The 27883-nt window shown below is 48.1% G+C and overlaps 2 protein-coding genes across 3 annotated transcripts in view; one reads left to right on the plus strand and one right to left on the minus strand.

The window, feature by feature from the left end:
- The window catches only part of URB1 (URB1 ribosome biogenesis homolog), an 88124-nt gene extending 85041 nt beyond the window's left edge, over positions 1-3083 (plus strand). For both annotated transcript variants that reach the window (XM_037832584.1, XM_037832593.1), the window contains exons 38-39: positions 653-1252; positions 2222-3083. In XM_037832584.1, coding sequence (XP_037688512.1) covers positions 653-1252; positions 2222-2424 — 803 coding nt within the window. In that variant the 3' untranslated portion in view covers positions 2425-3083. The remainder of the gene's footprint in view (positions 1-652; positions 1253-2221) is intronic.
- A 2986-nt stretch (positions 3084-6069) lies between these two features.
- On the minus strand, positions 6070-27630 carry LOC119514616 (melanocortin 2 receptor accessory protein). The gene is made up of 3 exons (XM_037810711.1): positions 27440-27630; positions 8933-9032; positions 6070-6634 (listed from the first exon to the last, which is right to left on the minus strand). Exons 1-3 carry the CDS (start codon positions 27543-27545, stop codon positions 6412-6414), a joined length of 429 nt encoding a protein of 142 aa, XP_037666639.1. The 5' UTR covers positions 27546-27630; the 3' UTR covers positions 6070-6411.
- Positions 27631-27883: the final 253 nt, after the last annotated feature.

The following is a 27883-nucleotide window of genomic DNA, read 5'->3' on the forward strand; positions in this document are numbered from 1 at the left end:
TTCCCAGTTGCCAGCTGGATTGGACACATGTTAGTTTGTCAATTTCCCAGATGTCCTGGTTTAAATATAAGGAAAAGAAAAATGGCCCTGTCAGCGGTATTGGCTGTCACCTGCCAGGGAAACCCCAGCGGACAATGGAAGAGGCCCTGGATTCGAGTTGCACACCTGCCACTTAGCAGCTCTGTGCCTTTGGATGGGTCACTTAACCTACCTGAGTATCAGGGTGCTCCACTGTAAAATTGGGGGGAAGTTAACAGCTGCTTGCCCCCACCTTATCAGTACAGTAGAGCTTAAAAGCACAGATTAGAGCCAAACCTGAATGTGGGCCCTGGCACTGCCACTTTCACACAATTTCTCTTATGTTTCTGCCCATAAAACGGAGGTGACAGTGGCCCCTGCCTGGGAAGGTTGTTGTGCGGATTAAGTAAATTCATCATTGTAATAATAATGATAACAACAATAAGATATCAGTTCTTATCGTGCTCCGTTGGAACACGCAGGCTCCTCCTGCTCCCCTCCTCCTCACCCTCTCCCCCTTCTCCCCCATTAATGATTATGTGCCCCAGTGTCTATGGACCCGCGTGGATAGGAACACTGCCCTCACTGCTCCCCCTGCTGATGGCTGCCTTTTTCCTCCTTGTGTGCATAACAGAAATGATCAGAGATAAGAACAAGCCTGTGGTGCCCACCCGAGCCAGAGGCCCCCGGGGCCGAAAGAGGAGGCCTGGGGAGGCAGAGGAGATGGCCACCCCCGAGCTGAGGGTGTCCAGCTTGGAGACCTGCAGGGGCCTCCTGAGGTCCACACTGACCCACTGGGGGCCCGTGTTCCCCCGCTCTGAGCCTGTGCAGGAGCCCTCAGATGGGGCCCCCCCTGAGAGTGCTGCCCCGGGCCCTGTGCAGGCCGCCGCTGCCCTGGTGGTCCGCTGGCTGCTGGCCTCAGTGGCAGGGCACTCGCTTAGCGAGACAGAGGCTGCTGGACTCCTTGGCTGGCTGCAGAGCCACATCTTGCCCCACCCGGGGGTTGTGGCGGACCTACTCAGGGACAGTGGCTTGAGGAGTGGCCTGTTCGAGCTGTACAGCCAGCTCTGCGGAGCTGAGAAGCTGACGGGGCCCACGCAGGCTGCGGCCTGCCTGTTCAACACGGTCATGCTGCAGCTCCTGGCAGCACAGGGCGCGGCGGGGAGCCCGGCCCACCTGGCCATCAAGGCCCTCTCCCACGTCGCTCTGCAGGAGGAGGATGAGGCCACGCGAGGTAAAGCCGGTTCCTTGGTTGGAGTGGGGCTGGGGGTGGGGAGCAGCTGACTCTGGAGTCAGTAAAAATTTAGGCGGGTGTGTACCACACCACTGGGGTTGCACAGGGCTTGTGTGTGGCCCTGAACGCAAAGGAAGGAGAGGTCTTGGCCTTCACCAAGGTAAAGACTTTGGTGATGGTCAGTTTACAGAGGAGAAGGCAGGCCCCACTCAGGGCCTCTGGGTCCCACCAGGGGACGGGTCTCCCACCGACAGAGGGGCAGCTCTCCCATTTTGACCAGATGACCCAACCGGCAGGTGGTGTGTGTGTGCACATACATGTCTGCGTGTGTATGCACATGCACACACATTTATACACCAGGCACTTTGCAGGTGCTTTAAAAAGGTTTGAATGAATGAATGCCAGGTGCTTTAAAGATCCGTAAGAAAGCATGAAGGAGGCTGGTTGGCCATGTGCGTGTGGCCTCGGTCTGGGGCATGGGGGGCTTCCCCTTTACCCAGGGATGGAAGAGGAGTGGGGAACGGGGAGCGCCCACAGCCGGGGCAGCTCAGCTCACCGGACAGCAGGGGTGACCCAGCTTCCTCCCCTCTGGCTGTGGCCAGGGAATGGAGTCTTTTTTCCTCTAAACCTCCTCTTCTCAGAGCTATTGAGGAAATCGTATGAAAAGATTCCATTGCACCCTTCTCTAAGCTCCAAATCTGGTTCTTAACCTGGGTTATCAGGAGACTTGGCGTCGAGTTTTTAAGAGTCTACACACAGTCCTCAGAAGAGAGAGACATTTTTAAATGGACAAAAAATTGACTCAAAAGTTAAGCAGAGACAGAATTAACGTTTTTATCCACATGCTCACCTCGGCTTGCCCCCAGAGTGGGCAGTAGGTTTGGGTGCTTTGCCAGGCCACCGTGTGTCATGGGCAGAGGGGTTTGTCTCTGGGTTTGTGTCCTAACAGCCTCGTCTGACTCTTCACAGCCACTGCAGCTTTCCTGACGTCACTGTACATTAAGGACGTCTGGCTGGGAGCCCCGCGGCCAGATGCCCTCTTCACCCATGCCCGGATGGTCTGTGATGCCTCAGAGGAGGCACGAGACGGAGACAGAGGCAGGAGCCCGGTCCCAGAGGAGCCCATCGTCCTGCTCTCCAGAGACCTTGCCGCCTCTGCCTCGGACGCCTGATGCCCCGCTGGCCGGTGCCTGCCCTCCAGCTTCTGGAAGTTTGGTCGAGTCGGTGTTTCAGGGAAGACATGTGCAGTGACGGGCTCGGTACACTGACCCACTTCCCTGACGGGAAGAGCTGAGTTTATTTCGCTGACCGGTAAATAATGAACTCTAAGGACTGTATGAAGTGGTCAGAGTTGTAGTGACTGGGTGCTTCAGGGCCATGGGGCCCGACGGGCATTCAGGTGGGCAAGACCCTGCCTCGCGGAGCCCAGTCATTCTCCAAAGGCAGGACCTCGAGTTGAGGTCATACTCGTGAGTGCTCATGGGTTTCATGGGTTTTAAAACTGAAAGTTCAGAAAATCAGATTAAGAACATGAGACCTATTTAAAGTTCTCTTCCTGTAAGAAGTCACAACAAAGTTATGCATATCATTTTGACTTAGTTCCTGCCAGTGTTTATTAATTGCTTTGTTAAGTAAAAGGAATTTACACTAAATCCTTAATGTGTAAAATTGATTTGACCTCTGCTTTGGGAAAGTAGCCTGTATTTTCTTTTTTTCTTCTGTTTTAATGCAATTTCATTGAGATATAGTCACACAAAAGCCTGTATTTTCTGAAGTTGTGTTTCAAAGAGGAAGAATTTAATAACTTGTTAATAAATGTCTATTTTTGTAAGGTTTTTGTGTTGGACTTTAACTGATGTTAACAGGCTATTTTTATTCCACAGAGACCTGCATTTCTAAGTGGGGACTTGACATTTAAAGTTTCATCTTTTAATTGGTGAGATAGCAGACAAAAGTCACCCTGAAGTTTCATGGCTGGCACAGCCCAAATTTTGTAACTCTGCGCATATCTGTATCCCGTGCAGCCCAGGCCCCAGGGTCCGCTCTGTGGCTGCCATCAGCCCAGTCAGCACCTGAGGCCGTCCTCTCTCTTCCCCGGGAGGCAGATCTGAGATCTGAGAAAGGCTTGGCTTTGTCTTAAACATTTACTCTTTCATTTACCATCAATGTTCTTAGAAAGCTTTTTTTAATGACTTAATACTTAGCCAGGGAAAGAGTCACACTCATGGGCATACAGTCCTGTTACCACCAATGGGGGTTATTGCCTAAAAGCAAGGATCTGCTCAACCTCCCTTGTCTCCTGCCGCACCCCCAAACAAACCCAAAACAATAGTGTATAAGGATATTCCGAAGTTGAAATCCTACAATTGGTTTGGCTTGATCTGGAGTCATGCAAGCACTGTTATAGCTAAGGCCACATTTTCCTTTCTCTTCATGGCTTCATTTCATCTTGCCTTTTTTTTAGCACTCTCTATTGCATGTATATTTTGATTCCTTAGGTTATAGGCTACACTGAACAGCTGATGCACAAAGTGAGATGGGCACAAGGGGGTCCTGGGGCATAGCCCTGGATCCCAGGCCCACGGGAGAGCAGGAAGGGGAAAGAGCAAAGGTATGGTTTCCACAACGAGGCTCCATCATGGCCCCCAGACCTCGTGTGACTCTTAGGTCGCCATGACTGGGAGAGAATTTGATTCACCTGCTTGACAGGGGTAGGGTCAGACCTTGCTGACCTATACCCCCCACCCCACCCCCAATCCTGGGAAGAAGACATTGCCAGGCAGCTGCCCAGGAGCCACTGATCATGCCTTCCTGCCCCCAGTGCCCAAGGCCCATTGTCGGGGGGTGAATCATGTTCCCCATAAAAGGCATGTTCAGGTCCCAACCCCACATCTGTGAGTATGAACCCATTTGTAAGTCTGTGCCTTGAAAAAGTCATTAGTTAAGGTGAGGCCCAAACTGAGTGAGGGTGGGCCTTCATCCGGTTCCACTGGAGTCCTTATAAGCAAAGGAAATTGGACATAGAAAGAGGAGCCACTTGAAGCAGCCAGGAACTGGAAGTCAGTGGAACCTGGAGAGAAAGAAGATACCACCACATGATGGGAGAGCCAAGGAACCCCAAAGATGGCTGGCCAGCCAGAAGATACTGCCCTGGGAGGAAGCAAGCCGTCCACCCTCTGAAACCGTTAGCCAATACGTGGCTGTTGTCAACCCAGCACACTGTCTGTCTGTTTCAGCAGCTGGGAAATGCAAACAGCCAGCGATCAGCCTTTTTGCCCTCAGTGCCCAAGCACTGACTAGTAACTGCTCTCTTCCTTCTTATCTCTGCAATGAACAAAACCAAATTCCTCCCTTCCTGGAGCATAGATTGTAGTGGGTGATGCACCACAAAACCAAGTAAAACGTACACTGTGTCAAATGGTGACCAGCCCTCGAAAGCTGGGACTCAGCTCGGTAAAATGACACATTTTTAACAACATGCCCCCTCTTCCTTGTCCCTGGGGCTCACCAGTCTGGACCTCGTCTTTCTAAACCCATGTCGCCCGAGTCTGGCCCTCACCTCAGTCACCTGGGGTGGAGGAGGAGTCTCACCCCATGGAGGATAAATTGTATGCCATCTTTACCCAGACATCATGGAAAAAACACTAAACTATAAATATTTGAGGTGCTGGGGTATAAAGGGGAAATAGTTATTTAAAAAACAAAAGCCACCGGCTCCCAGCTGGAATGCTGTGGGGGTGAAGGTGGGTTTGATGGGCCCCGTAGTGAGAGACTGTCTCCACCTGGGCAGGGCTGTTGGGAACCGGGGTAGATCCTTCAGGGATTTTAGATCCTTGTTTAAGATGCTCTGTGATGGCATTTGGAGGCTGCTTCTCTTCTCAGGCTTAGGCTCTGCCTCCCCGGCGGCCTGCCTGCTAACAGGCGTCAGCTGCCCCCCTCCAGGGCAGACCCTTAGACTCTACCCCTTCTTGGTGAGCAGGGGCCTCGGTGGAGGCTGGATGGGAACTTCACAAGCCTTCCCTGGGATGTCCCCCCAAAACAGTAACAGACTGCCAAGTGAGCCTCAGGGCTGATAAAATATTAACAGAAGCAACAGTGTGCCAGTTGGAAATTGATGATCATGGCAGAAGAGCCATGATCTTTTAATCCAGTCTTGTTGGGTGGAAACTTTTGATTGTTTCCATGGAGATGTGACTCACCCAGCTGTGGGTGAGACCTTTGATTGAATTATGTCCATGGAGGTGTGGCCTGCCCATTCAGGGTGGGTCTTGATTAGTTCACTGGACTACTTAAGAGAGCTCAAGAACCAACACAGACACTGATGCTTGGAGACATTGGGAGATGCTGAGCTAAGAGAGAAAGCCCGGAGTTTGCTCCCAAAAAGCTAAGAGAGCACTCCCAGATGCTTAGAGAGAGACACCCCAGGAGAACCAAGCAGAGAGCCGAGAAAAGCTAAGAGACAGAAGGCCAGAGACATTTTTGAGAAAGCCATTTTGAAATGCAACCTGGGAACAAAGGACCAGCAGACACCAGCCTCGTGCCTTCCCAGCTAACAGAGGTGTTCCTGATGCCATCGGCCTCCCTTCAGTGAAAGAATCCTCTTGTTCATACCTTAGAGTGGGCACTTTTATGGCTTCAGAACTTTAAATTTGTAACCTAATAAATCCCCTTTATAAAAGCCAATCCATTTCTGGTATTTTGCGTAACGGCAGCTTCAGCAAACCAGAACAAATGGTTTAAGTGAAAAAGTGGCATAGTAAAGATTAGCAAACAAATTGTTTAAAAAGTCTTTATTCTTATTTATTTTATTTTCCTACCATTCCCAAAGCGAACCTAAGTAGTAAGCAAGCAGGTTAATTAAATGCACTAAATAAAATCAGCAATATTCAGGACAACTTTTCCTATGCTACCTGGGTTGCCTGCGAGCCTTTGATAAATGCACATTTCTTGGCTTCCTGATTCTTGATCTAGTAGTGCTTTCTGCTCCATGGAAACGGGCTTTGGAAAGACAAGTGTGTCCAGTTGGTTTGAGTTCACAGTTCACTCAGCTCTGGCTGCGACTTACTGGCATCAGTCCTCCCATGGAGAGGTTCCGTCTCCGGAAGGCTGCTGGTCTTGTTCCTGATGTCAGCTGACACCATGGTGGCCCCCATCACGGGTCAGTTCCCAGAGGAGAGCCGGGTGGGCCGGGGGGGCGATGGGGCGCCCTCCCGCTCCAGCTGCTGGTCAGGGGCAGAGCCTCTGCATCCCGGTTCCTCTACAGGGCTCGGCACCTGCGACGACCCCAGGGACCCCCTGGGGTGTGTGGGGCGTCCCCGGACCCAGAGCGGGAGGTTGAGGATGTGACTCCATGGGCACGTCTGGTGGTGCTGGGGGTGGTTCCTGTGGACAGAGCAGAATGGGAGGCAGCATCAAAGGAGCCCGGAGAGAACTTACCGGTACCCTTTCATGTTGCTCACTCCTGCCTGCCCAAAGCCCACGGGGAAGGTGCCACCAGGGGAGAACCCAGGGTGGGGAGCGTCACCCCCAGCTCAAAGGGCCGCCATTGTTGAGAAATCTAAGAAGAAATGCCTCAGCCTGAGCTAAACGCTGGAGGTCCCTTCATGCATGCGTGGGGGGTGGATGCTTCCCCTCCATCCATCCACACGTTTGAGTACAGCTCACACCATCGCCCCACCTCAAGCCAACTTGGATCCGAGATAAACATCTGTCCCCCCTCGTGGATCCTTCCAGCCTGGAGGTGCTGGGGGCACTGGACACAGCTGCCTGGGGTGAGCCCCACCCCACCACTTCCTACCGGACTTGAGGTTCATCAATAAAATGTGACAATAGTAGCCTCATAGGTTGTCACCAGGAGGAGAAGAGGGGAGAGCTTGCTGTCTAAGCTGGAGAACACTGAACGCGGCTCCAGCACTAACATAAATGAAGAGCCTCCGGGAAGGGAGCCTGGGAGCAGAGCCCTCCTTCAAAGGATGCCAGCGAGAAACAGCCCTTGGTTTCTTTTTTTCTTTCTTTATTTTAACAGGAAAAGAGCATCTCCCCAGGGACCACTCTCCTAACCCGGGGCATCCGTTTGACTGCACCGAGCCTTCCAGGCCTCTGACCTAGCATCTTGAGAGCATTTTCCTTAGTGATCCATGGGGCCAGCCAGGGATCTGACGATGACGCCAACAGCGTCATCAATTTGCCCCAGTAAAACTGTCGCCTGGCGGGGCGATGTCATCAACCGGAGCTGGGCTGGGTGGCACCCGAGGATGACACAAGCCCCCTCAGCTGGGGGAGCCAGGAACTTTCCACCAGCAGGGTAGCTGACTGTCCGTGCAAGCTGTCCCTAGCACTGAACTTCCCACACGTCACCTCGGAAGGGTGGAAGAGGATGGAGATTTCATGTTCGCTTATCTCCCATCTATCCCTTATGGGCAAAAACCTACGGAAATTCCACGTGAAATCTAAAAACTGCAAGAAAAGAGCAGATATCCTCATTGCTGGGTAGCAGACACTGCTGTGACAGCCAAAGGAAACCAGCAATGGCAGGGAGAGTGCCGGCCTGTGGGTGAGTGGGCAGAGAGGCGCGGGGGAGAAGCAGCAGAGGTAGCTCTGTAAACTCACAAATCCACAGGATCCCCCCAGGAACTGGCAGCGGGACATCATCAGGGCTTGTTTCTGCCTCTCTCTGAGCAACTCCGCCCATCCCTCTGCTGACCGCTGTCGCTGTCGCTGCTCGCTCATGGTTTCTGCTCCCCAAGACCTTTGCTGGCACGTGGTCCCTCGTGGCCGTCCAGCCCAGCCTTCCTCCCGGACCACGCGAAGCAGCGTCCACTGCTGTGTGGACCCACCTCGCGTTTTCCCGATTCCACATTCCAAAGATTGGAACCTGCTCGGCCCCAGCTCTTCAGCCGGGCCATGCACATCAAGGCATTGGCCGGCCTCTGGAAGCGCCCTCTTTTTGTCAAGTAACCACTCCTATTCCCATCAGCTATGGCGGGAGAGAGGGGTGATGGGGTCCCTTGTAAGAACGGGCGTTAGGGCAGCAGTGGCTGAATGGAGAGTGTATGTGGTGGGCTGGTTGACTAATGCAGAGAATGAACACAACCAGCTAACGCCGGAATGACAATTGAATCTACTAATTTCTAGCCACTAAGTTACACAGTGGACAGTCAATAAGAGGTAGTGGCACCAGATACCTAAGTTAAGACCTTATTGTCCTGGTAAACTGGTTGACAAGATTGAACAGGTGCATGAGGCCATTTTGGCTTCCTTTTCTTGAACAGTTTTATTGCGATTTCATTCACATACCCTAAAGTTTGCCCATTTAAAGTGCTCAATTCATTGGTGGTTAGTATAGTCACAGAATTGTGCAACCATCATCATAATCTAATTTTAGGACATTTTCATTTTCCTGAAAAGATACTCACTGCCCATTAGTTGTTCTCCATTCCTCTGCCTCCCCCCAGTGCCTGGCAGCCGCTCGTCTACTTCCTGTCTCTACAGATTTGTCTTTTCTGGACATTTCCTATAAATGGGATCATAAGATACATGGTCTTTCATGATGAGCTTCTTCTACTTAGCACCATGTTTCCGAGGTTCGTCCATGTTGTTGCAGGTGTGGGTGCTTCATTCCTTTATGTGGCTGAGTAATGGTCCCAGGCCCACCCACACCCCATACCCCACCTTACTCACCTCACCTGGAGGGGGCCTGACCAGGACATGTAGAGCAAGATGAGGAACAGAAGCACCACAAAGGCAGCCAGGCTCACCCAAAAGGCAATGACGACCAGATCTGTGGGGTAAGAGACCCATCCCCGTGTCACTTTAACATCAACAGAAACCAACAGCAAGGGAAACCAGAACTAGGGTCCTGAGTGCAGGTGTTCTCTCTTCTCCCAGCCCCTGAACTCTCACCATTGGGAAGATTTTCCTCTAACAAACTTGGGAAGGACCAAGGAAGCAAGAGTAGTGGCTTTTTTCCAGGACAACTGTGCCAGTTTGAATGTATTATATCCCCCAAAATGCCCATTATCTTTGATGCAGTCTTGTGTGGGCAGACGTATTAGTGTTGATTAGATTGTAATTCTTTGAGTGTTTCCATGGAGATGCGACCCACCCAACTATGGGTGATAACTCTGATTAGATAGTTTCCATGGAGATGCGCCCCATCCAACTGTGGGCGATAACTCTAATGGGATAATTTCCATGGAGGCATGGCCCCGTCCATTCAGTGTGGGCCTTGATTAGTTTTCTAGAGCACTGTATAAGCTCAGACACAAGGAGCTGAGCTTGCCACAGCCATGAGGGACACTTTGGAGGACACACAGGAGCTGAGAGAGGAGCTGCAGCTTACAGAGACATTTTGGAGACGGCCTTTGAAAGCAGACTTTTGCTCCAGAGAAGCTAAGAGAGGACAAACACCCCAAGAGCAACTGAGAGTGACATTTTTGAGGAGCTGCAGCCTAGAGAGGAACATCCGGGAGGAAGCCATTTTGAAACCAGAACTTTGGAGCAGATGCCAGCCACATGCCTTCCCAGCTAACAGAGGTTTTCCGGACACCATTGGCCATCCTCCAGTGAAGGTACCCAAATGTTGATGACTTACCTTGGACACTTTATGGCCTTAATATTGTAACTTTGTAACCAAATAAACCCCCTTTATAACAGCTGATCCATTTCTGGTGTTTTGTGAAAACGCAGTATTAGCAAACTGGAACAACAACCCACACTGATTCCCTTTAGGGGGATGGTCTATTGAGGGAAAAAACAGTAAAGGAAATTGTGGGCACCCATCCCCCTGGGTCTGCCTCCTTGGCTGCCCCTGCTGCTCAAGGGAACAATCCAGAAGGAGGCTCCCCTCAAAATGACAAGGCCCTACCTCTCGGGAGGAGGTTGCCCAGGCCGGCCCCGGCCAGCCTGTTGAGGCCAGGGTGTCACAAAGGCTAACCTGGGGGACAGTGACAAGAAGGAAGAAGCACTTTTGCAGTCAGACAGTATGGCTGTATTTGTGGCCTGAGGTAAAAGGAACGAGGGGGAAACCAGGGTGCACACTTAGCCTCTTAGGGCCCTGGAGAGGGCAGGTCAGGAGTTGTCTTTCTCTGGGGCTCCAGTTCAGGAACATTTGGCAAGGTGCTAAGGGACTGCTGCAATAAGGTTTGTTTTCTTGGTGGTTTTCTATGGCTGGAGACACAGAGCATCAACCTGTAATTACAGTGGGAAAGGATCTCATCCCAGACAAACTGGATGACCCCCGGGACAGGATGCCCCAAGCTGGGATATTCTAAACACCCACATGTATGAATTAATGAGGCTTCTGAAGGACTAAAATCCACCACACATTTACTAAGCACCTACTGTGAGCCAGAGGGGACCAAACTAGCACCCTGGAAGGTCATCCCAACCCTGCACAAGGCGTGTTGGGTTGGAAGAGCTGCGAAGGTTGAGAGGAGGCTGTTGGGGAAGGAGCATTAGAGGTGAAGGATGTCCAATGCCGCCTTGCTAAGGATCACCCCCTCCTCACCTCCACCCCCGACCCCTATGTAAAAGGAGCGTGATGGACGGATGTCAGCCACGTGCTCATACCCAGGATTCGGGATTTCCTGGCACCTTCTCATTCCGTCACTGCTTCTGTTTCCTGCACTTGTTTCTGCTCTCTTCCCTAACCAGGTGTGTCCCAGCAGCCAAGCGCTTTGGTCCCCAGACCCTTTCTGAGCCCTCCCTGGGGTCTCAGTCATCTTGTTATCACCATCTCTCAGCACGGGAGCTCTTGGGAGGTGGAGGCCCCAGGGGCGAAGAATGGAACTTGAGCAAAGGGGTTGCTTCTGCCTAGTGTTAACACCAAACGCAGGACAGGAAACAATGAAAAGAATGAAAAAATCATGCAAGGGCAACTTGAGTGCCCAGTACCTTTTAATGCTGCAACAACCCATGTTTACACTCCCGAGAGGACAGCGCAGCAAGGAAACGAGGCCAGGCTGGTCCTGATGGGTGGTGCCTTAGAGCGTTTAACTGTTTAAGGGGAATGGCTGGACACCTGGGAAATGCAAGATGAGGTGGTTACTGTCTGTTCTAAGCTTAAGGACTTTTATAAGAAGTGTCTGACTTCCTTAGCATTGTCTGCTCAAACACTGTCCCAAAGAGTCACAATTTATTCTGCAACTCTCAAAGTGAGAGAGTACATATGCTTTCCTGAAAACTTGGTTTGGGGACCTAGAAAGTTTGGAATTTAACTTCTTCTTCTTGGGTTACTTTTTTATTCTGCAAGGGTGTTTCAGATGTCTGCAGGGAGCAATGATCTTTTTCCCTCATAAAAAGTAATGTAGGATTTGAAGTCTTCGGTTCCCTGATAAGTTCTGTCAAAGCCTCTAAGGAAATAGCTTCAAAAATTTGGCAGCTGGGACCCGTTACCCCTGGCTCACACTTGTCAGCTTCAGTCCTCTGACCTCATACCCAGATACTAAGTGAGAAATGAGATGACACCTTTCGCAGAATGCAGGTGTCTGGAGATAGATGAAATTTCAATTTTGTCCACCCAAAAAGATGATCAATAGCCACTAGGTGTTTCCTGGACTAAATTCTTTTTTATCCTATTCTTTGAATAAGGCAGCCAAGAACTAAGGGTACTCTTTCCTTTTCCTGCCAAAGGTTAGCCTAAGTGCTCAGAGAGAACATTTTGTTCCAGGGCAGGAACTGTCATTCTCCAGTATTAGAAATGTTTCATCAACTGTGGGCTTGTTTTTACAAGGAGCACCAGGATGAGTTGATAATGAAACTGTGTCCAACGTGGAAAACTTAACTTTCCTTTCTCCTTTCCTTTCCTTTCCTATCTTTTCCTTTCCATCCATTCCTTCCCAATCTTCTTTCCTTCCTCTCAGGGGTCTACTCTGGTGGAAGGAAGGGAAATAGATGTCCATGGTGGATTGACATGAAGAAGTACTGGATGGCTTGGTTGGGCTTCACTTCCCATTGGCAGAATTCTTAGCCCAAGTGGTTCCTAGAGTTGACAAGTTAATCCAATTAAAGTGCTCCCCACTCATAGTAGACACTTTTGTTGCTACAAACAAACCTTTTTACAAACATTTTGGTGCCAGAATCCTTATATAAGATCAACGTCAAGATTTTTTCCTTATTGGGGGATAACAATGTGGTTAAGAGACTAGGATCTGGAAGTGGATCATATTGAGTTCAAATTCTGGCTCAGCCACTTCCTAACTAGGCAATCTTGGGCAATCAGGGATTTTTATCCCTCTAAATCTGCTTCCTCATCTGTAAAATGGGGATAATAGTGCCTATTATATAAAATGTTAGGAGGGTTAAATAAAATATGTAATGTGCATGTCCCAGTTCCTTGCTCAGTGACTGAAATGACTCATGAATAAAACTAAATTATTATTTCTCTTCAGAGGGTTTGTGGCAAGAGATATTGCTGCCTTATCAAGCTCTATAAAATATGACATGTGAATAAAGGTAACTGTAGTGTAGACTGCTAGTTGTCAATCCTAACGTCTGCTCTCAGTTGCTTCCATAGAAATAGAACCCCTTTTATCTGAACACATGACTGCCTGGGATAAAGACTACATTTCCCAGCCTCCCTTTCAGCTAGGTATTGCCATGTGATGAGGTTCAGGCCAATGAAATGGGAGTAGAATGCTTACCCAACAGCTTCTGGGAGTTTTTCTCTAGAGAATGCTACACTGTATCTTTTAACCCTTCTTATTCCCTTACTCCTTCTGCTGCCTGGAACATGGATGTGATGGCTAGAACATGATTCAGGAAATGGCTGGGAAAATGAGGGCGAGAGCCATATCCCGGGATGACAGAGCAATGGGCTGGAAGGAAGCTGTGTTCCTGACGATTTCATGGAAAAGACTCCCCATCCAGCTCTGCAGACTTCTACATAAGAAAAAAAAAACAACTTCTGTTTCATTTAAGCCATTGTCAGTGTACTCTGTTGACTGAAATCAATTTTCCTTTCAGAATCAGTAAAGAAACTGACTTTTTCAATGACATACCAAAACTTGAATATTCAAATGAATACTGACCTTCAAAATAATCATCCTCTCTCCACCAGTCTTATTTTCCAAAAATATAACTATTGGTTAAACATTTTAGAATCCTTCTTTTGGAATTACCTTCAAGAACTAGTTTGTGAATACATATGCACACACACACACACCAATTTTATTACTTTATAACACAATATTTCACTTTTGACACCCAGATGGTTTCAATCAGCTTAATTATCCATTTCATTCAGTGGACTTGTTTCTGGGTGATTCTTAACTATTTCCAAAAAACAAATCCATCCTCAAAAGATATGCCTCATGTGTCACTGTGGATGTTTCATAGAATGTACCATGGTCATGAAATCAGTTCCAAGGCTTTCAAGAAGTTTTTGAGCAATAACGGAATCATTCAAGCTTTGCACCCCCACCCCCACTTCTCTGCAGAGCTGCCTTGATGGGAAATGTGCTCAGAGGTAAACATTCTGCACATTCTTTGTTTAAAAATCACTTTCACTGCTTATGTCATACACGTGGGACTGACCATTTGCTGAAGAGTTAGAACGCAAAGTTTAAAGCCATGACCCAGAAATTGCTCTAAATGAAAGGGAAGAGTTATAGGGAAATCCCTTGTTCACTCTGTACATCGAATTCTCTGTATAGTGTGTTCAGGAGAGATTGGTTAGTGATGTGCTTTTTGGTTTGGGGCTCCTAGCTCTCTGAATGGCAGATGAACAGACTGCTTTATTAGTGAAGCTGCCAGAAACAGCACATCAGCAGAAGTCAACACGGACTATAACCAATTCTTTCGAACCCATAATTAAAAGTAAGAAGACATATTGACCCAAGAGCCAAATAATGGTGGCATAAAGCCAAGCACCACTCAGGGAAAATCAATCCATCTTATAGCCCCTGGGAGGGAAAATTTGAACAGTATCTGGAGACTTATCATATTATAATCATCTGTGTTACTGCCGTAAGGATAGAATATAGGATTGGTTTTCTTCCAAGCTTAGCCTCTGAAAAAGAGATAAAGATCAAACAAACATATTATTGATCAAATCAGGCCTGGCCTCGGGAAACAGATTTGCATTTTCCACCTGGTTCACCGTGTTGGGAAGATTCTTAACCTTTCAATGAACCAGTCAGAAGCCACCAGAGTGAAAAGCCTCAGGAAGTCCCCGTAACAAAATCCCACTCAATTTGAGCCATCCCTGGTAAAGGGCCACCCGCGGCCTTCAACTTCACACTGATTGTTCCACAAAAACAAAGACAGATTCCTAGATGTTTCCAAATAATCTGCCCAACCAGGGCGGAATATATTCCAGCATATGGCACGCATGCTAAAAATCTTAAAATCCTCCCTGTTTATTTGGTTAACACAGATGAGCCCTCGGTGGTTTGATTTCTATTTTTCCTCCTTCTCTACCCAGCACCAGAGCTGAATGTAGCCGGCCGACCACATTTCAACCCCTGCCCCAGGAGACCTTCGAGTGGGATCTGAGAGAGCTTGGTGTTTTTTTTTTTTTTTTTTTTTTTGGCCTCACCCTAAAGCATTCTGGGGCTCACCCAACCACTCCCAGCATTTTTCTGTCTTTGCTGTGCACCGCTGCAGAGAGGGCTGGGGGGACTGCATGTGCAGCCTGGAGACGAGACCTAACCCAGAGGAATTGGCGTGGAGAGAGAATGCTGGACTGGTCGGCAAGGAAACCAGCAAGAGGGGTCCCCTGCCATCTGTACTGGGACTTCTGTCCATCCGCACCTGGCTCACATTGACCTTACCTGTCTGAGCTCAAAACCACAGAAATGTATTGTCTCACAGCTGGGGAGGCCAGAAGTCCAGAACGTCGCCAGGACCGTGCTCCCTCTTTAGGGGAGAGTCCTCCCTGGCCTCTTCCAGCTTCTGGGGGTGGCCGGCCCTCAGATCTCTGCAGCACTGAAGTCTCTGGGTCCTCCCTCTTCAAGGGCCATCCCCCAGCGTCTGTCGGCATCTTCTCCTCTTTTCATAAGGACATTAGTTATATTGGAGTAAAGGTTGGTCCTACTTCAGTGTGACCTCCTCTTAATGCAACTCATTCCATCTGCAGTGACCCCATTTCCAAATAAGGCCACGTTCTGAGGGCCTGGGGGTTGGCACGACACCCGATCTTTTTGAAGGACATGCTTCAACTGCTAATAGGGATCATCGGGTGGTGGGCACGCCACTGAGCGAGTCCCGAGGGCGATGACCTCTGGGAACAGGGACCCGAGGGTGGTCACATGTTACCAGAAGGAGAGAAGGACCTGGGTGGATTCTGTCCCGGCCAGGGGTCACAAACCGGGGAGCGGTGCCCATGAAGCCCGGCTCTCCCGGCTCCCTCGCCTCGTCCCTCCCTCTTGTCCCAACCCAAGACTGGTCACAAGGCAGATGGGGCAGGTGTCTGGGGAGGGAAGGAGCTGCCATCAGGCAAACACAGGAGGAGCCCACCTTTCCCCAGCCTGGGGAGAGAGGACGTTCTTACTTCAAATTAAATTTGAAAGTTAAAAAAAAAAACAAAACACTTTTAAATTTATATTTCACAGGACTGGCATTTTCTTTGGTTACTGAAGTTACCAAAATGGCAGACATTTTTTAAAGTTGAAGAGTGAGCGGGGAACCAAAGCAGGGCTGCTCAGAATTTCACCCCGGAAAGAGCCATCCCCTTCAGGAGGTTCGCAGGGGCCATCGTGAGAAAAATGAAAGCTGTGTTTGTGCTGCATAAACGCTGCTCTTTCGATGCACTGGTGCCTGTAGTGAAATAAATGCAGCAAAGACCAGACCAGAAGGACATTGTATTGTAGCAGGTCTGGGTCCAATCAGCAGACAAACGGCACAGTAGGTTAAACAGGGGAAGTTTAATATAAAGTGTTATTAACTGTGACAAAAGAATAGCTCTAAGATGTTGGGAAACTCTGTATGGTGCTGTAGGGCTAAGGACCCCAAAAGGACAAACTGGATTTGTTGGAGAAGATGCGGCGAGGGCACCGGATATCAGGGAAGTTTAATTAGTTTAGCCAGGCCAGAGCTGGCCAGGAGCGGCTGGACAAAGAATAGGCACCTTTTGGCATGCGGGTATGGGGAGTCGGGCCAGGGGCCTGGCAGGGGCTTGCAGAGGGGGCAGCCACTCGTGTGGCCTCCAGGTCACCGGTGGCTGTGCGCAGGCCACAGAGGGGCTTCAGTTTCCACGTCGTGAGGGTTACGGAAAGATCATTGCCAACCCGAGGCTGCCAGGTCTCGGAGGCACCAGGTTCTGGGCAGGTGGACGCAGCTCCCCAGCCCCTCCCTGCAGTGCCCTCCAGAGCCCGCGCCTGAGAACGCTTAATGCCACCATCGCTTTAAAAAGAGAAACGCATAAAGGAATTCTGCTGTTCATCACACTGACACAGACATTCATCACGAAAATTAAAGTCTGCAGGAGCCGCCTATTTCACATCATTTATTCATTCACTCATTCATTCCACAAAGACTTATTGTGTGTCTACCATGTGCCAGGCACAATTTGGGAGGTGGGGAGAGCCAGGCAGACCAACTTTTCTGCTCTGCTGGGTCATATGTTCTGGGAGGAATCTGCCCACGAGTCACTCCAAGTGGCCTGGGAAGAGCCCTGGAATTTAAATTCGTAGACCAGAATTTAAGTCCCAGCTCTGCCATTATCCGGCTGGGTGCCTGTGACCAAGTCATTTGGCTTCTCTGGGCCCCAGCAACCCCTCCCCACACCCAACCCCCCTGCCATGTACTTCTGTCCTGAATCCACAGCACACTCACTTACCCTGACTCTTTTGTGCCTGTCTGTCCTGACTACACTGTAAGCTTCCAATGGTAGGAATCTTTTTCAACTTTATGTTTCCAGTCATCCTTCTCTGTGCTCCATGCACAACTTTTGCCAACCTCCAGCATAACACTATTGATTAAATAACAGCTTCCTAATGATCAGTGTCTCCCACCTGACAGACAGTTGGGAATAAACACAGAGCAAATGGCTTGGTCTTGTCATCAAGACAGTGTCATCTACAAAAAGGGCCTGTTCTAGAATAAAAGGAACATAAGGGACATGACAACTAGAAGCAGGAACCAATGTGGGTCAGACAAAGCAGCTCTTCAGCACATTTTGGGAAAATTAGGGAAAATTCAATATGGACCAGTTATTGGAAGATACTAAGAAATGATTGTGGGAATGTTTTAGGTGTTCCAGTGTTAGGAAGGCTGGGTAGCAAAATGTCCTTATTTGTTAAGTTTTGTAATGAAGTATTTGGTGGAGGAATGCCACAATGTCTGTAACTTTACTTGGAAATCTAGCGTCATAAAATAGATAATGGTGATCAACTAAAAGAGGTCTTGGAAAAAGTCTAGAACGTGGACTTAGTTTTTGGTCTTTATATCTCCCAGCTCCCAGCACAATGCTGGCCTGAACAGGCACTTAAAGAATTTTGTTTGTTGAACTGAACAAAAGCAAGAAGGAAGGAGAAGGTCTGGTATGTTTCTGGAAGCGTGAGGAAGTGGGTCTCGTTGGGAAGAAGGGCAACCTGACTTCCACAGGACCAGATTTAGGAGGGACTTTGGGAAGGAAGAGGGGAGCTGGGACTGGCTGAAGAGGAAGCACTGAAAGATTTTGCTGCACATTTTGACCAAGGAAGGAAGGTCAGCTTGTCCGTGGTAGGCAAGTCGAAACAGAGGACGAAGGAGAGGGATTGAGGGGTGCATCCAAGAGGCTTTTTTGGCAGCCAGATATGACCAGTGAGGCTGAGACCGAGGGCGGTGGCTATGGAAGTGAATAGGTAACATTGGATTTATCCATATTTCAAAGAAAAACTCAACAGGACTTGGAAGCCGGATTAGAATATTGAGATGGATAAGAAATGACTTTGGGAACAAACAGAGGCAGGGGACAGCATTTTCCAGGGTGTGGGAAAGAATGAGGCTGAGTTGTATTCTAGACATAAAGAGTTTGAAGGCATAGCAAAGCACTGACACAAGAATGTTCATTAGGCAGGTGGAAAATTTGAAATGGATGCTGGGGAGAATGAAAAGGGCCATATTTCAAGAGAGACAGCTGAAGCATCATCAGGGCATATTTGAAGGTGGGAAAGTGGATGAGACCTTGGAGCATGAAGGACAGGGAAATGAGTAGTGGGCCTGGTGTTGAGCCTGGAGTCACTCCTATATAGTGACACCATGAACAGTTACACAGGTTGTGCACTGCCCAAGAGACCCCGGCTGAATGAGTTGAGATTGGCTGCATGCCTCAAGGAAGAGCCCTTATCTAATTTTCTCTAAGATATGGGTTAGTGGCTTTCCTGTTTGTGAGGTTTGAGGAAAGAGGAGAAGTGGGGTGACCAACCATCCTGATTAGCCTGAGACCAAGGGTTTTCACAGGGCTTGGAACTCTGAGTACTAAAACTGAGACAGTCCTGGGGAAATCCAAGAAATTAGTTGCCCTAAGGAGAACGCAACAAGGGAAAAAAGGAAAAGATCAGGAAAGATGGAAATGAAGACAGAATATCACAGAAGCCAGGGAGGGGGAAGAGGGTGGTCACTGCAGGCTGAAGTTTTCTGAAGGGGTGATGTATTAGTTAGGGTTCTCTAGGGAAACAGAATCAACAAGAGATATCTGTAAATATAAGATTTTATAAAAGTGTCTCATGCAACTGTGTGGATGCACGAGTCCAAATTCTGTAGGGCAGGCAGCGAATTAGCAACTCCGATGGAGGTGTTCGATGAACTCCTCAGGAAATGCTTTGCTGGCTAGTCGAAGAAGTGAAGGTCTTCTCTCTGTCTTCCTTAAAAGTCTTCAACTGATTGGATTAAATCCAGCTGATTGCATTCTCTTGTTGCGGAAAACATGCCCTTCGTTGATGTAATCAGTCACAGGTGCAGTCGATTGACTGATGATTTAATAAACCAGCCTTCTGGTTTATTAACCAGCCACAAATGTCCTTGCAGTAATGGTTAGGACAGTGCTTGCTTGACGAGACACCTGGGCACCATCACCTGGCCAAGTTGACACATGAACCTAACCATCAGGGGATGTTGGGAGCAGAAGCCTAATCACAGGGAGCCAGAGAAGGGGAAGTAGAGGGAAAATGGCAGCAGTGATGTGACCACTCATTCCAGAAGTTTGGCCACTGGGAGGAGAGAGGGCTCATGGTCCAAGAGAGCAGCAGACATGCAGACGGAGGTGCATTCTAGACGTGGATGAGGAGCCCAGTGGAAAGTGCGAGATGCTGGAGGCTCAGGCTCTGCTGCAAGGCAGCTTGTTGCCCCAGAACAGAGAGACAAGCCCAGGGGACACTTCCACATTTTGACAAAGTTACAGCACAGACGCCCCACACTGGGCTTGTGTGGCAGCTCATCCGGGCACACGCTCATCGTTCCTACGAACAGGTCTGCTGTGGCTGCAGTCCCTGTGACCCGGGGGCTCCCACCTTCCTGCTGCCACCACGAACAATCCTTGACTGATGGCCGCGACGTTTGATTTACGCTGCCGGGCTCCAAGTGCTTATGTTTCTGGTGTTGGGACATTGTGAACCTCAGGTTACATTTGCTGCCATGGCTGCCGGTGAGCGGTTTAATATTATTTTAAATAAAATATTTCTTCCTGCCACATCACCCTCCAATGGGGCAAAATGGACTGCCTTGTGAAGGCCTTTGCCAAAGTGAACTAAATCAAGATGTTTAAAATTCTTTCAAGCCACCCAGAACACGAGTTATTGTCACCTTCCTTCTCAGCCGGGCTGGTCCCTGTCCTGCCCTTACGGAGGGTGGGCGTTCGCCCTGTCACAGGCCCAGAGAGGAGAGGGGAGATGGGCCGTCCTCGGGACCCCTCAGGAGGGCCAGCGAGCAGTGGCACACGGAGCCCGTGGGCCAGGGGCCATGTGTGCGAGGGTGTGTACGTTTGCAGGTAGGCGCACACGCGTGTGTGTCCGCGAGTGTGTGCATCCAGGTATACGGACCCAGAAAGACACTGATCTGCTACTCACCGAGGAGTTAACACTGATTCTTTTTCCTTCCGTGTGGTGGAGTGAGTCATTCACTGCTTGAATCTTTTACTAAGAGCAGAGTGACCTTTCAAAAATATATTTTAAAAAAATTGAGTTATGACATACTCCAGATATACAGAAAAATACCGAGAAAAATACAGCAAAATCTATGTGCCCATAAAACATGTTGCTATGTTTGTTTCAAATACTCAAAAAAAAAAAAAAAGAAAGAATTAAAATAGTATGGATTGAGTTGGAACCCTCTCCTCTTCTACTCTCTTCCTTCTTCCAGGAAACCACTATCCTGAAATTGCTGTGTGCAGTTATATCTTCCTTCAAATGCAAGTCTCCTTTAACAAGAGAATATGTGGATTTTTGTGTATGAAAATTAATATAAATTAATTATATAACTAATTATAATAAATTCATTTAGAATTTTAGATGTAATTATAATTCATATAATGGTAATTAATGATTGATATGTTAGTTGCACTGAATGCATAACTCTACAACTTGCATTTTTCCTTTCATTACATTTTAGAGATTTATCCATATTGACATAGGTAGAAGATCTGATTTGTGTGTTGTTATTGGTTTCATATGTGTATATATTTATTTATATATGTGTATATATATATATATACACACACAACACACACACATATGTATACACACGACCACAATTTTGTTTGTCCTATCTCCTGTCTATTGGGTGGTTTCCAATTTTGGTGTATACAAACAGAGCTGCAGGGAATATCAAAACATCCTAATACCTGTCCCTTGTGGACAGTTTCTCCAGTGGATGCTGAGAAGGGGGGCTGCTGGATTATGCCTTGCAATATCTTCAACTTTTCTCATCCTTGCCAAGTTGCTCTCCACATGTTGGACCCAGTTTTCACCCCCATCAGCAGCACAAGACCATTTGGTTTCTCTTCAGTCTCCCCAAACACCCTGAATATCAGTCTTTTAATTTTTTGCTTATCCAGCAGGTGTGGAGTAGTATCTCCTTGTTCTCTGCCAGTGCATTTCTCCCATGACTTGTGAAGTTGAACATTTTCTCATATTCGTTGGCCATTTGAGCTTCCTCTTCAGTGAATTTCTTTTCATATTCTTTGTCCATTTTTCAATTTTTTTTGGTGAGGGGGAGTTTGTATTTCAGTGTATTGTATGGTTTACAGTTTAGAAGAAAAAAGATATTTCCAGTAGTTTCCAATCTCTCTGCTGTTCCTCAAACACACCGCGGTCCCCCCTCCACCCCCTGCCCCAGAGCCTTTGCCTTTTCCGTTCCTTCTGCCTGGAATGCTCTTTCCCTGAAGCATCCTCAAGGCTGGATCTCTCCAGCTCTCACCTTTTCAAGGGTCACCTCGGGGAGGCCTCTGCTGACCCCCCTATTTAAGGTTGCAGTCCTTCCTTGGGCCCCAGCTCTTCCCAGCCTCCCCTCCTGTTCTAGTTTTCTCTGGAGCACATATTTCCATCTGACGTATTTTTCTTGCTTATGGTGAATTAAAGACTGCCCCCAATTTTTGACACTCCCTCCATTGAGAGATGGGTTCTAGTCCCCTGGAATCTGGGTAGCCATAGTGACTTATGTGATGGACAGAATGTAGCAGAAAAGGTGCCCTGGGGCTCTTGAGGCTAGCTTCCACCTGGGTCTCGCAGAATGCTCACTATAGGGACACTCCCTTTCAGGAAGCATCCTCCAGGAACCCGGCCTCCAAGTACAAGGACATCTAGACAGTGCTCTGGAGGGGCCACTGGAGAGAGGAACAGGAGCCTCCACCTAAAGCCCCAGCTGAACTGCCAGCCAACACCCAGCGTCAACCAGACTGGAAGGGTGCCCAGTCCTAGGGAGCTCAGGTAACAGCAGCCCCAGCCAGCACCTGGCCACAATTGCACATGTGACCCCCAGGGCCATCCTGGGCCCTTCCCAAATCTTGACCTGTACAGTCATAAGGAAAAGAGAACGGTTGTTGCCCCGGAATTTGGGGATGGTGTGATAACACAGCAGTAGACAACCAGACATTGTTTAATTTTTATTACCAGAATATAATCCGCATGAGGGGAGGGGTTTTGATCTATTTTGTTTTCACCTTTATCCCTTGCATCTACTCCAGACGACAGCACACTGTAGGGAGTCAGTAAGGTGAATGAATGGATGGATGAATGCAACTGACTCTGAACTCTGACAAAGTGTCCTCCGTAAGATTCCCTGGCAGCCCACAGAGGGGCAGAGGTGTGAGCCCTGAAAGCACCCCCTCCTCACACAGCCCGCTGTGTGGATGTCCGCAGACCTTCTAACACCAGGTTGGATGTGGCTTTTGTCATCTTGGGGAAGTCTTTGGCCCCAGCTGCCTTGTGCAATCAGCCAGGTACCCAGCTGTGGAGCCGTGGGAGGTGTGTGGCGACAATGTCATAGCTGTTGAGAAATTGTCATTTGAAGCCTAGGGTGATCCCTTCCTAGCTCTGGGTCCTTGGTCAAATGGCTCCCCGAACCTGCCCAAGCTTGGTTTCCTTTCTAAAATGGGGATGAGAATAATACCTGCTTCACTGAAGGGTGTCAGGATTAAATGACAAGGCATGTAAAGCATTTAGCACCACACCGCTTAACAACAGGACCTCAGTAAAGAGTAGCTGCTCCTATTACTATTGATAAGAAAAGCTGTAGGAAATCCACAGGGTAGGGGACTCAGGAATTACACCTTTTAATGGCCTTGGCTTTGGGGGCTGACTCGTAGGTACCCACTGAGTAAGGATGGTGCTAGGTTAGAACCCATCCTTCCTGTGAGAAAGGGGGAAGGCACCACAAGACAACGGATAGGCACGACCCCAGGGCTGGAACTCAAGTGCATTGTTAGTGCCAGTGAAAGGAGACGAGGGGGGTGAACACGTGGCACCAGTGCCTCCTCTCCATCAGTGTGTCCGTGCACAATCGTGGGGTGCTCTTCCCCAGAGTCTGCCCTCTGTTGTTACTCTTGGGAACTCAAGATCTCTCTCAGGGGGCAGGTCAGGAAGGGGCCAGGGCTGGGAGAGGAAGGTTTTGTGTGTGTGTGTATGTGTGTGTGTGTGTGTGTGTGTGGTGTGTGGTGAGTGTTGTACATTTGCAAGCACGTGTGCTATGGTGGTGTGTGGAGTGTGTGTGTATGATGTGTCTGTGATATATATGTGTGTATTTGTGTTAGTGTATTGTGAGTGATGTGTACATGAGTGTGGATATGTGGTGTGGTGTGTGTGCAGTATGTGTTGGTGTGTGTATATGAGTGTGTGATATAGTAGTGTGGAGATTATACTTGGGTGTGTGTGATGGAGTGAGGTGTGTGTGCAGGGTATTTGTGCGTGATGTGGTGTGTGGAGGTATGTCTATATGTACACATTTGTGGGTGCCTGGTGTTATGTGTGTGTGGAGTGAGGTGTGGGAGTGTGTGTGTGAGTGATGGGTATGAGATTCCAAAAGTCTTCCCAAGTCAAATTGTATGTGTGTGTGTTTTCATTACTCCTCATGTTTTCATTAACTTTTAATTGTCCTACTTCCCTTCTCCCTCGAGATGAAAACCGATGAGGGTGTCCGGCCACAGCAAAACTATCCCTGGGTGCTTGCAAACTTGCCCGGGGTTGTTAGTAAGGGCACCCACCATTTGCCCAGCCAGACGCTGCTGGAAGCACCTTCTGGATTAACTCACGCAATCCTCGCAGCAACCTGGAGGGCGGTCTTGTGGTCCTCCCCCTTTTACAGAGGAAGAAACTGAGGCACCAAGAAGCTATGCAACTGTGCCCGTTTGGATGTATTATGTCCCCCAAAACATCATGTTCTTTGAAGCAGTCTTGTGGGAGCAGACTAATAGTGTTGATCAGGTTGGGATCCTCTGATTGAGTGTTTCCATGGAGATGTGACTCAATCACCTGTGGGTGAGACCTTTGATTGGATAATTTCCATGGAGGTGTTACCCCACACATTCAGGGTGGGTCTTACTTGAATCACTGGAGTACTATAAAAAGTTCACAGGCAGAAAGAGCTGCTGCAACTGAGACAGACATTTTGAAGACAGCCGCTGAAAGCTGACATTTTGGCGAAAGTCATTTTGAAACACAACCTGGGAGCAAGCAGGCGTCAGCCACATTCCTTAACAGCTAACAGAGGTTTTCTGGATGCCAATGGCCTTTCTCCAGTGAAGGTGCCCTTTGTTGAGGCCTTACCTTGGACACTTTATGGTCTTAAGACTGTAACTTTGTAACCAAATAAACTGCCTGTACCGGTTTGTATATATTATATCCCCCAGAAAAAGCCATGTTCTTTGATGCAATCTTGTGGGGCAGACATATTAGTGGGGATTAAGTTGGAATGTTTGGATTAGGTTATTTCCATGGAAATGTGCCCTACCCAACTGCTGTTTATAATTCTGATTGGATAATTTCCATGGAGATGTGGCTCTGCCCATTCAGCATGGGCCTTGATTAGTTTACTGGAGCACTATATAAGTTCAGACAGAAGGAGCAAGCTTTTGCTACAGTCAAGAGGGACACTTCGAAGAACGCACAGAAGCTGAGCGAGGAACTGCAGTTTACAGAGACATTTTGAAGTTGGCTGTTGAAAGCAGACTCTTGCTCTGGAGAAGCTAAGAGAGGACAAACACCCCAAGAGCAACTAAGAGTGACATTTTTGAGGAACTGCAGCCTAGAGAGGAATGTCCTAGGAGAAAGCCATTTTGAAACCAGAACTTTGGAGCAGATGCAAGCCAGATGACTTCCCAGCTAACAATCCATTTTTGGTGTTTTGCATTCTGGCAGCATTAGCAAACTAGAACACCCCGTTTATAAAAGCCAATCCATTTCTGGTGTTTTGCAAAATAGCAGCATAAGCAAACCGGAACAGCAACTCACCCAAGTCCACATAGCTAGTAAGTGGCAGAGCTAAGATGCAAATCTCACCAGACTGGCTCTGGGGCATGGGCCCCCTGACACAGCTGCTACATCCTGGTTAATCTCCCAGGAGAAACTAGACACCCCACCTGTCCAGGGCTTAAACACCCAGGTTGGGGGAGGGGGGTGTCTAGTCCCAGACGTCTTTTCCAGAAAAAAAAACAGAAATTAAACTCAGATAAGACATGAAGCCTGGGATTCTTGAGATATCTGGAAACGATCATAAATAAAGCAGGCTGGGAAGGAGCACCTCTCCCTGTGGGTGTCATAGACCCCTGACTTTTGAGGTGTCTGGAAGCCCCAGGAACTGGCAGATCCCTGGAAACATTTCTTCACTGAGATGAGGAAAATTGGGTTTGGGAGTCTGGGGAGGTGGATGCTGTGAAGTTTCTTCTTGCACCTCACTTCTTTGCTCAAGAAGCTGTAAACTTCCAATTCCGGCTCACATGTGCAAGAAAGAACTTTTCTTCAAACCTCACACAACTGAGAGAACATCAACCACTTTTCCCAGAAAAGGAAGTCATTTGTGGGTAAGGAGGGAAGAAGGTGGAGATTATGGGTTCTAAGATTCAAGAGGTATAAAAGGTCTCCTCACCCAAAGAGGGAGAGAGGAGCTCTGGAGTCCAGGCCATAAGATATCAAGCTGTGTGGGACCCACAAATATGGGTGTATCTGAAGCTGACCCAGAGTTTTAGTTTAATTTTATAAACTAAAAAAAAGACTTTTCTGAATGTAAATCCACATTTCTTCTGGCTGAATCTGGAAGTTTTATCCTACAGTTTTGAACTTTTGACATTTACAAACGAGCTTTTATTTCAACCCTGCTACTTTCTCCTCTCTATTGGATGTCTTCCTTATTATGAGCCATATGTGAAAAAAAAATCTGCGTCTTAATTTCATGGTTATATTCTCTGCATCAAACCTATCATTCTCCTAAAACATTAGTACATCGCTGGGCACATAGTAATGGATGGGTGCCTGCATTTGACTTTTGGAGGTTGTAAATGAAACTGGAAATAGGAATGCTAAGAAGACCTATGAAATGCCTGTACACAAGGGTTTTGCAGGACTCTGGCTCTGTTTATTCAATAATAGCATCCAAATGTATTTCAGTTTTGAGCTGGTGTGTAACAGACTATCTTTTCATATGAAAAGCAACCAGTTCTTTCTAGCTACTGAATTTACCTTTAAAAAAACCTTTTTATTGTAGTAACATAAACACAATTGGAAATTTCTCTTTTTAACCATTTCAAGTGTACAATTCAGTGGTATTAATTACATTCGCAATATAATGCTACCATCACCAACATCCACTACCCCAACTTTTTCATCACCTCAAATAGAAACTCTGCACCCATGAAGCAGTAACTCCCCCTTCCCTTTTATCCCCACCCCCACCCCTGGTAGCCTGTAATCTGCTATCTGTCTCTATAAATTCTGCTTATTCTAGGTATTTCATATAAGTGAGAGTATACAATATTAGTCTTTTTGTGTCTGGCTTATTCTACTCAACATGATGTCTTCAAGGTTCATCCATGTTGTTGCATGTATCAGAAGGTCATTCCTTTTGACAGCTGAATAATATTCCTGCATTTACTTTTGACCGACATCCTATGTGATTACAATGAGTGAAATACCCAAGTCAACCACCACTTCCTATGGGATAGCAGAGGATGGGTTTCTAATGCGGAGACCCAATACCCAAGGGTTTTGTTTTGTTTATCATGCTCATTTCTTCAGCTAATTTGTTATCTTGACTTAGTAGCTGGAATGATCAGAGACAATCACCTAAAAAGTACCAAGTTCCTGGAAGCCAAAGAGACAAAGAATAGAAAGACAGATGCTAACTTATCCTGCTTTGAATTTCCCAAGACCATGGGGATGAAACACCCATTGGTATTTTAATAGATATTATCAAGCCACCCATCTTAGGGGATGGACAAGATCACCCTCTCACAAACCTGCAAACAGACCACGGAAAACGTAAAATCTACAGTTTGAAGACAGCCACTCAGCTGGCTGGAGTCCCAAACAGATTAAACTCTATCAAGAAATCCATCTGAAATGAATATTAATTCATTAATGCTAGACTTATTACAGAGGGTAACAGATACCATTTACCCCCAACCCCCATTTATTTATATCCATGTGAGCCCTGATCACATTCTTGCTTGCCTGAGGCATCTGTTGGGATCAATAGCTGCATGGAGGAAAAGTCCAGGGATGCCCCTGTCATTTGGGCCAACCCCAGCCCCTGCCTGGCTGGCTTCCCCAGTTCAGGACTTACGTTTGTTGGCTTTCAGCTTCTTCTCGTCCACGGGAATGAGGTCCAAGTAGTCCAAGTAGTACTCATAGCTGTCGTAGGGGATGGAGGCGTTCGTCCTGTTGGCCATTGTCTGGGCACCGGGAGGTGGCCGCGGAGCCAGCGAGAGCTGCTATCTGAGCCGGCTTCACTGATTCCAGTGTGTATCTGTGTCATCCAAGTGTGTCTGTGGGTCTCCGGGCTCAAGGCTGGCGCTCTTAGCAGAGCCTGTTTGGCTGGAAGGAAGGCCAGGGCGGTGTGACTGACATCTTCAGCAGACAATTAGAACCTTCCATTCGGCTACACACACACACACACACACACACACACACACACACACCCCTAGAATGATAAAATTCCAAAACAAACAGAGCTGACAGGTGGGGAGAGTATTTCCAGCACAGCTCTAGATTGCCGTTCTACTTCCAT

This window comes from Choloepus didactylus, chromosome 1 (genome assembly GCF_015220235.1).
Source record: "Choloepus didactylus isolate mChoDid1 chromosome 1, mChoDid1.pri, whole genome shotgun sequence".
Taxonomy (NCBI): domain Eukaryota; kingdom Metazoa; phylum Chordata; class Mammalia; order Pilosa; family Megalonychidae; genus Choloepus; species Choloepus didactylus.

Bases quoted from the DNA above. Each gene is read 5' to 3' on its own strand.
- LOC119514616 (XM_037810711.1), bottom strand. From the start codon at position 27,545: ATGGCCAACAGGACGAACGCCTCCATCCCCTACGACAGCTATGAGTAC. The intron at 9,033-27,439 runs GTAAGTCCTGAA...CTTACCCCACAG, and splicing joins GAAGCTGAAAGCCAACAAAC to ATCTGGTCGTCATTGCCTTT. The intron at 6,635-8,932 runs GTGAGTAAGGTG...CTCTGTCCACAG, and splicing joins TCAGGCCCCCTCCAGGTGAG to GAACCACCCCCAGCACCACC.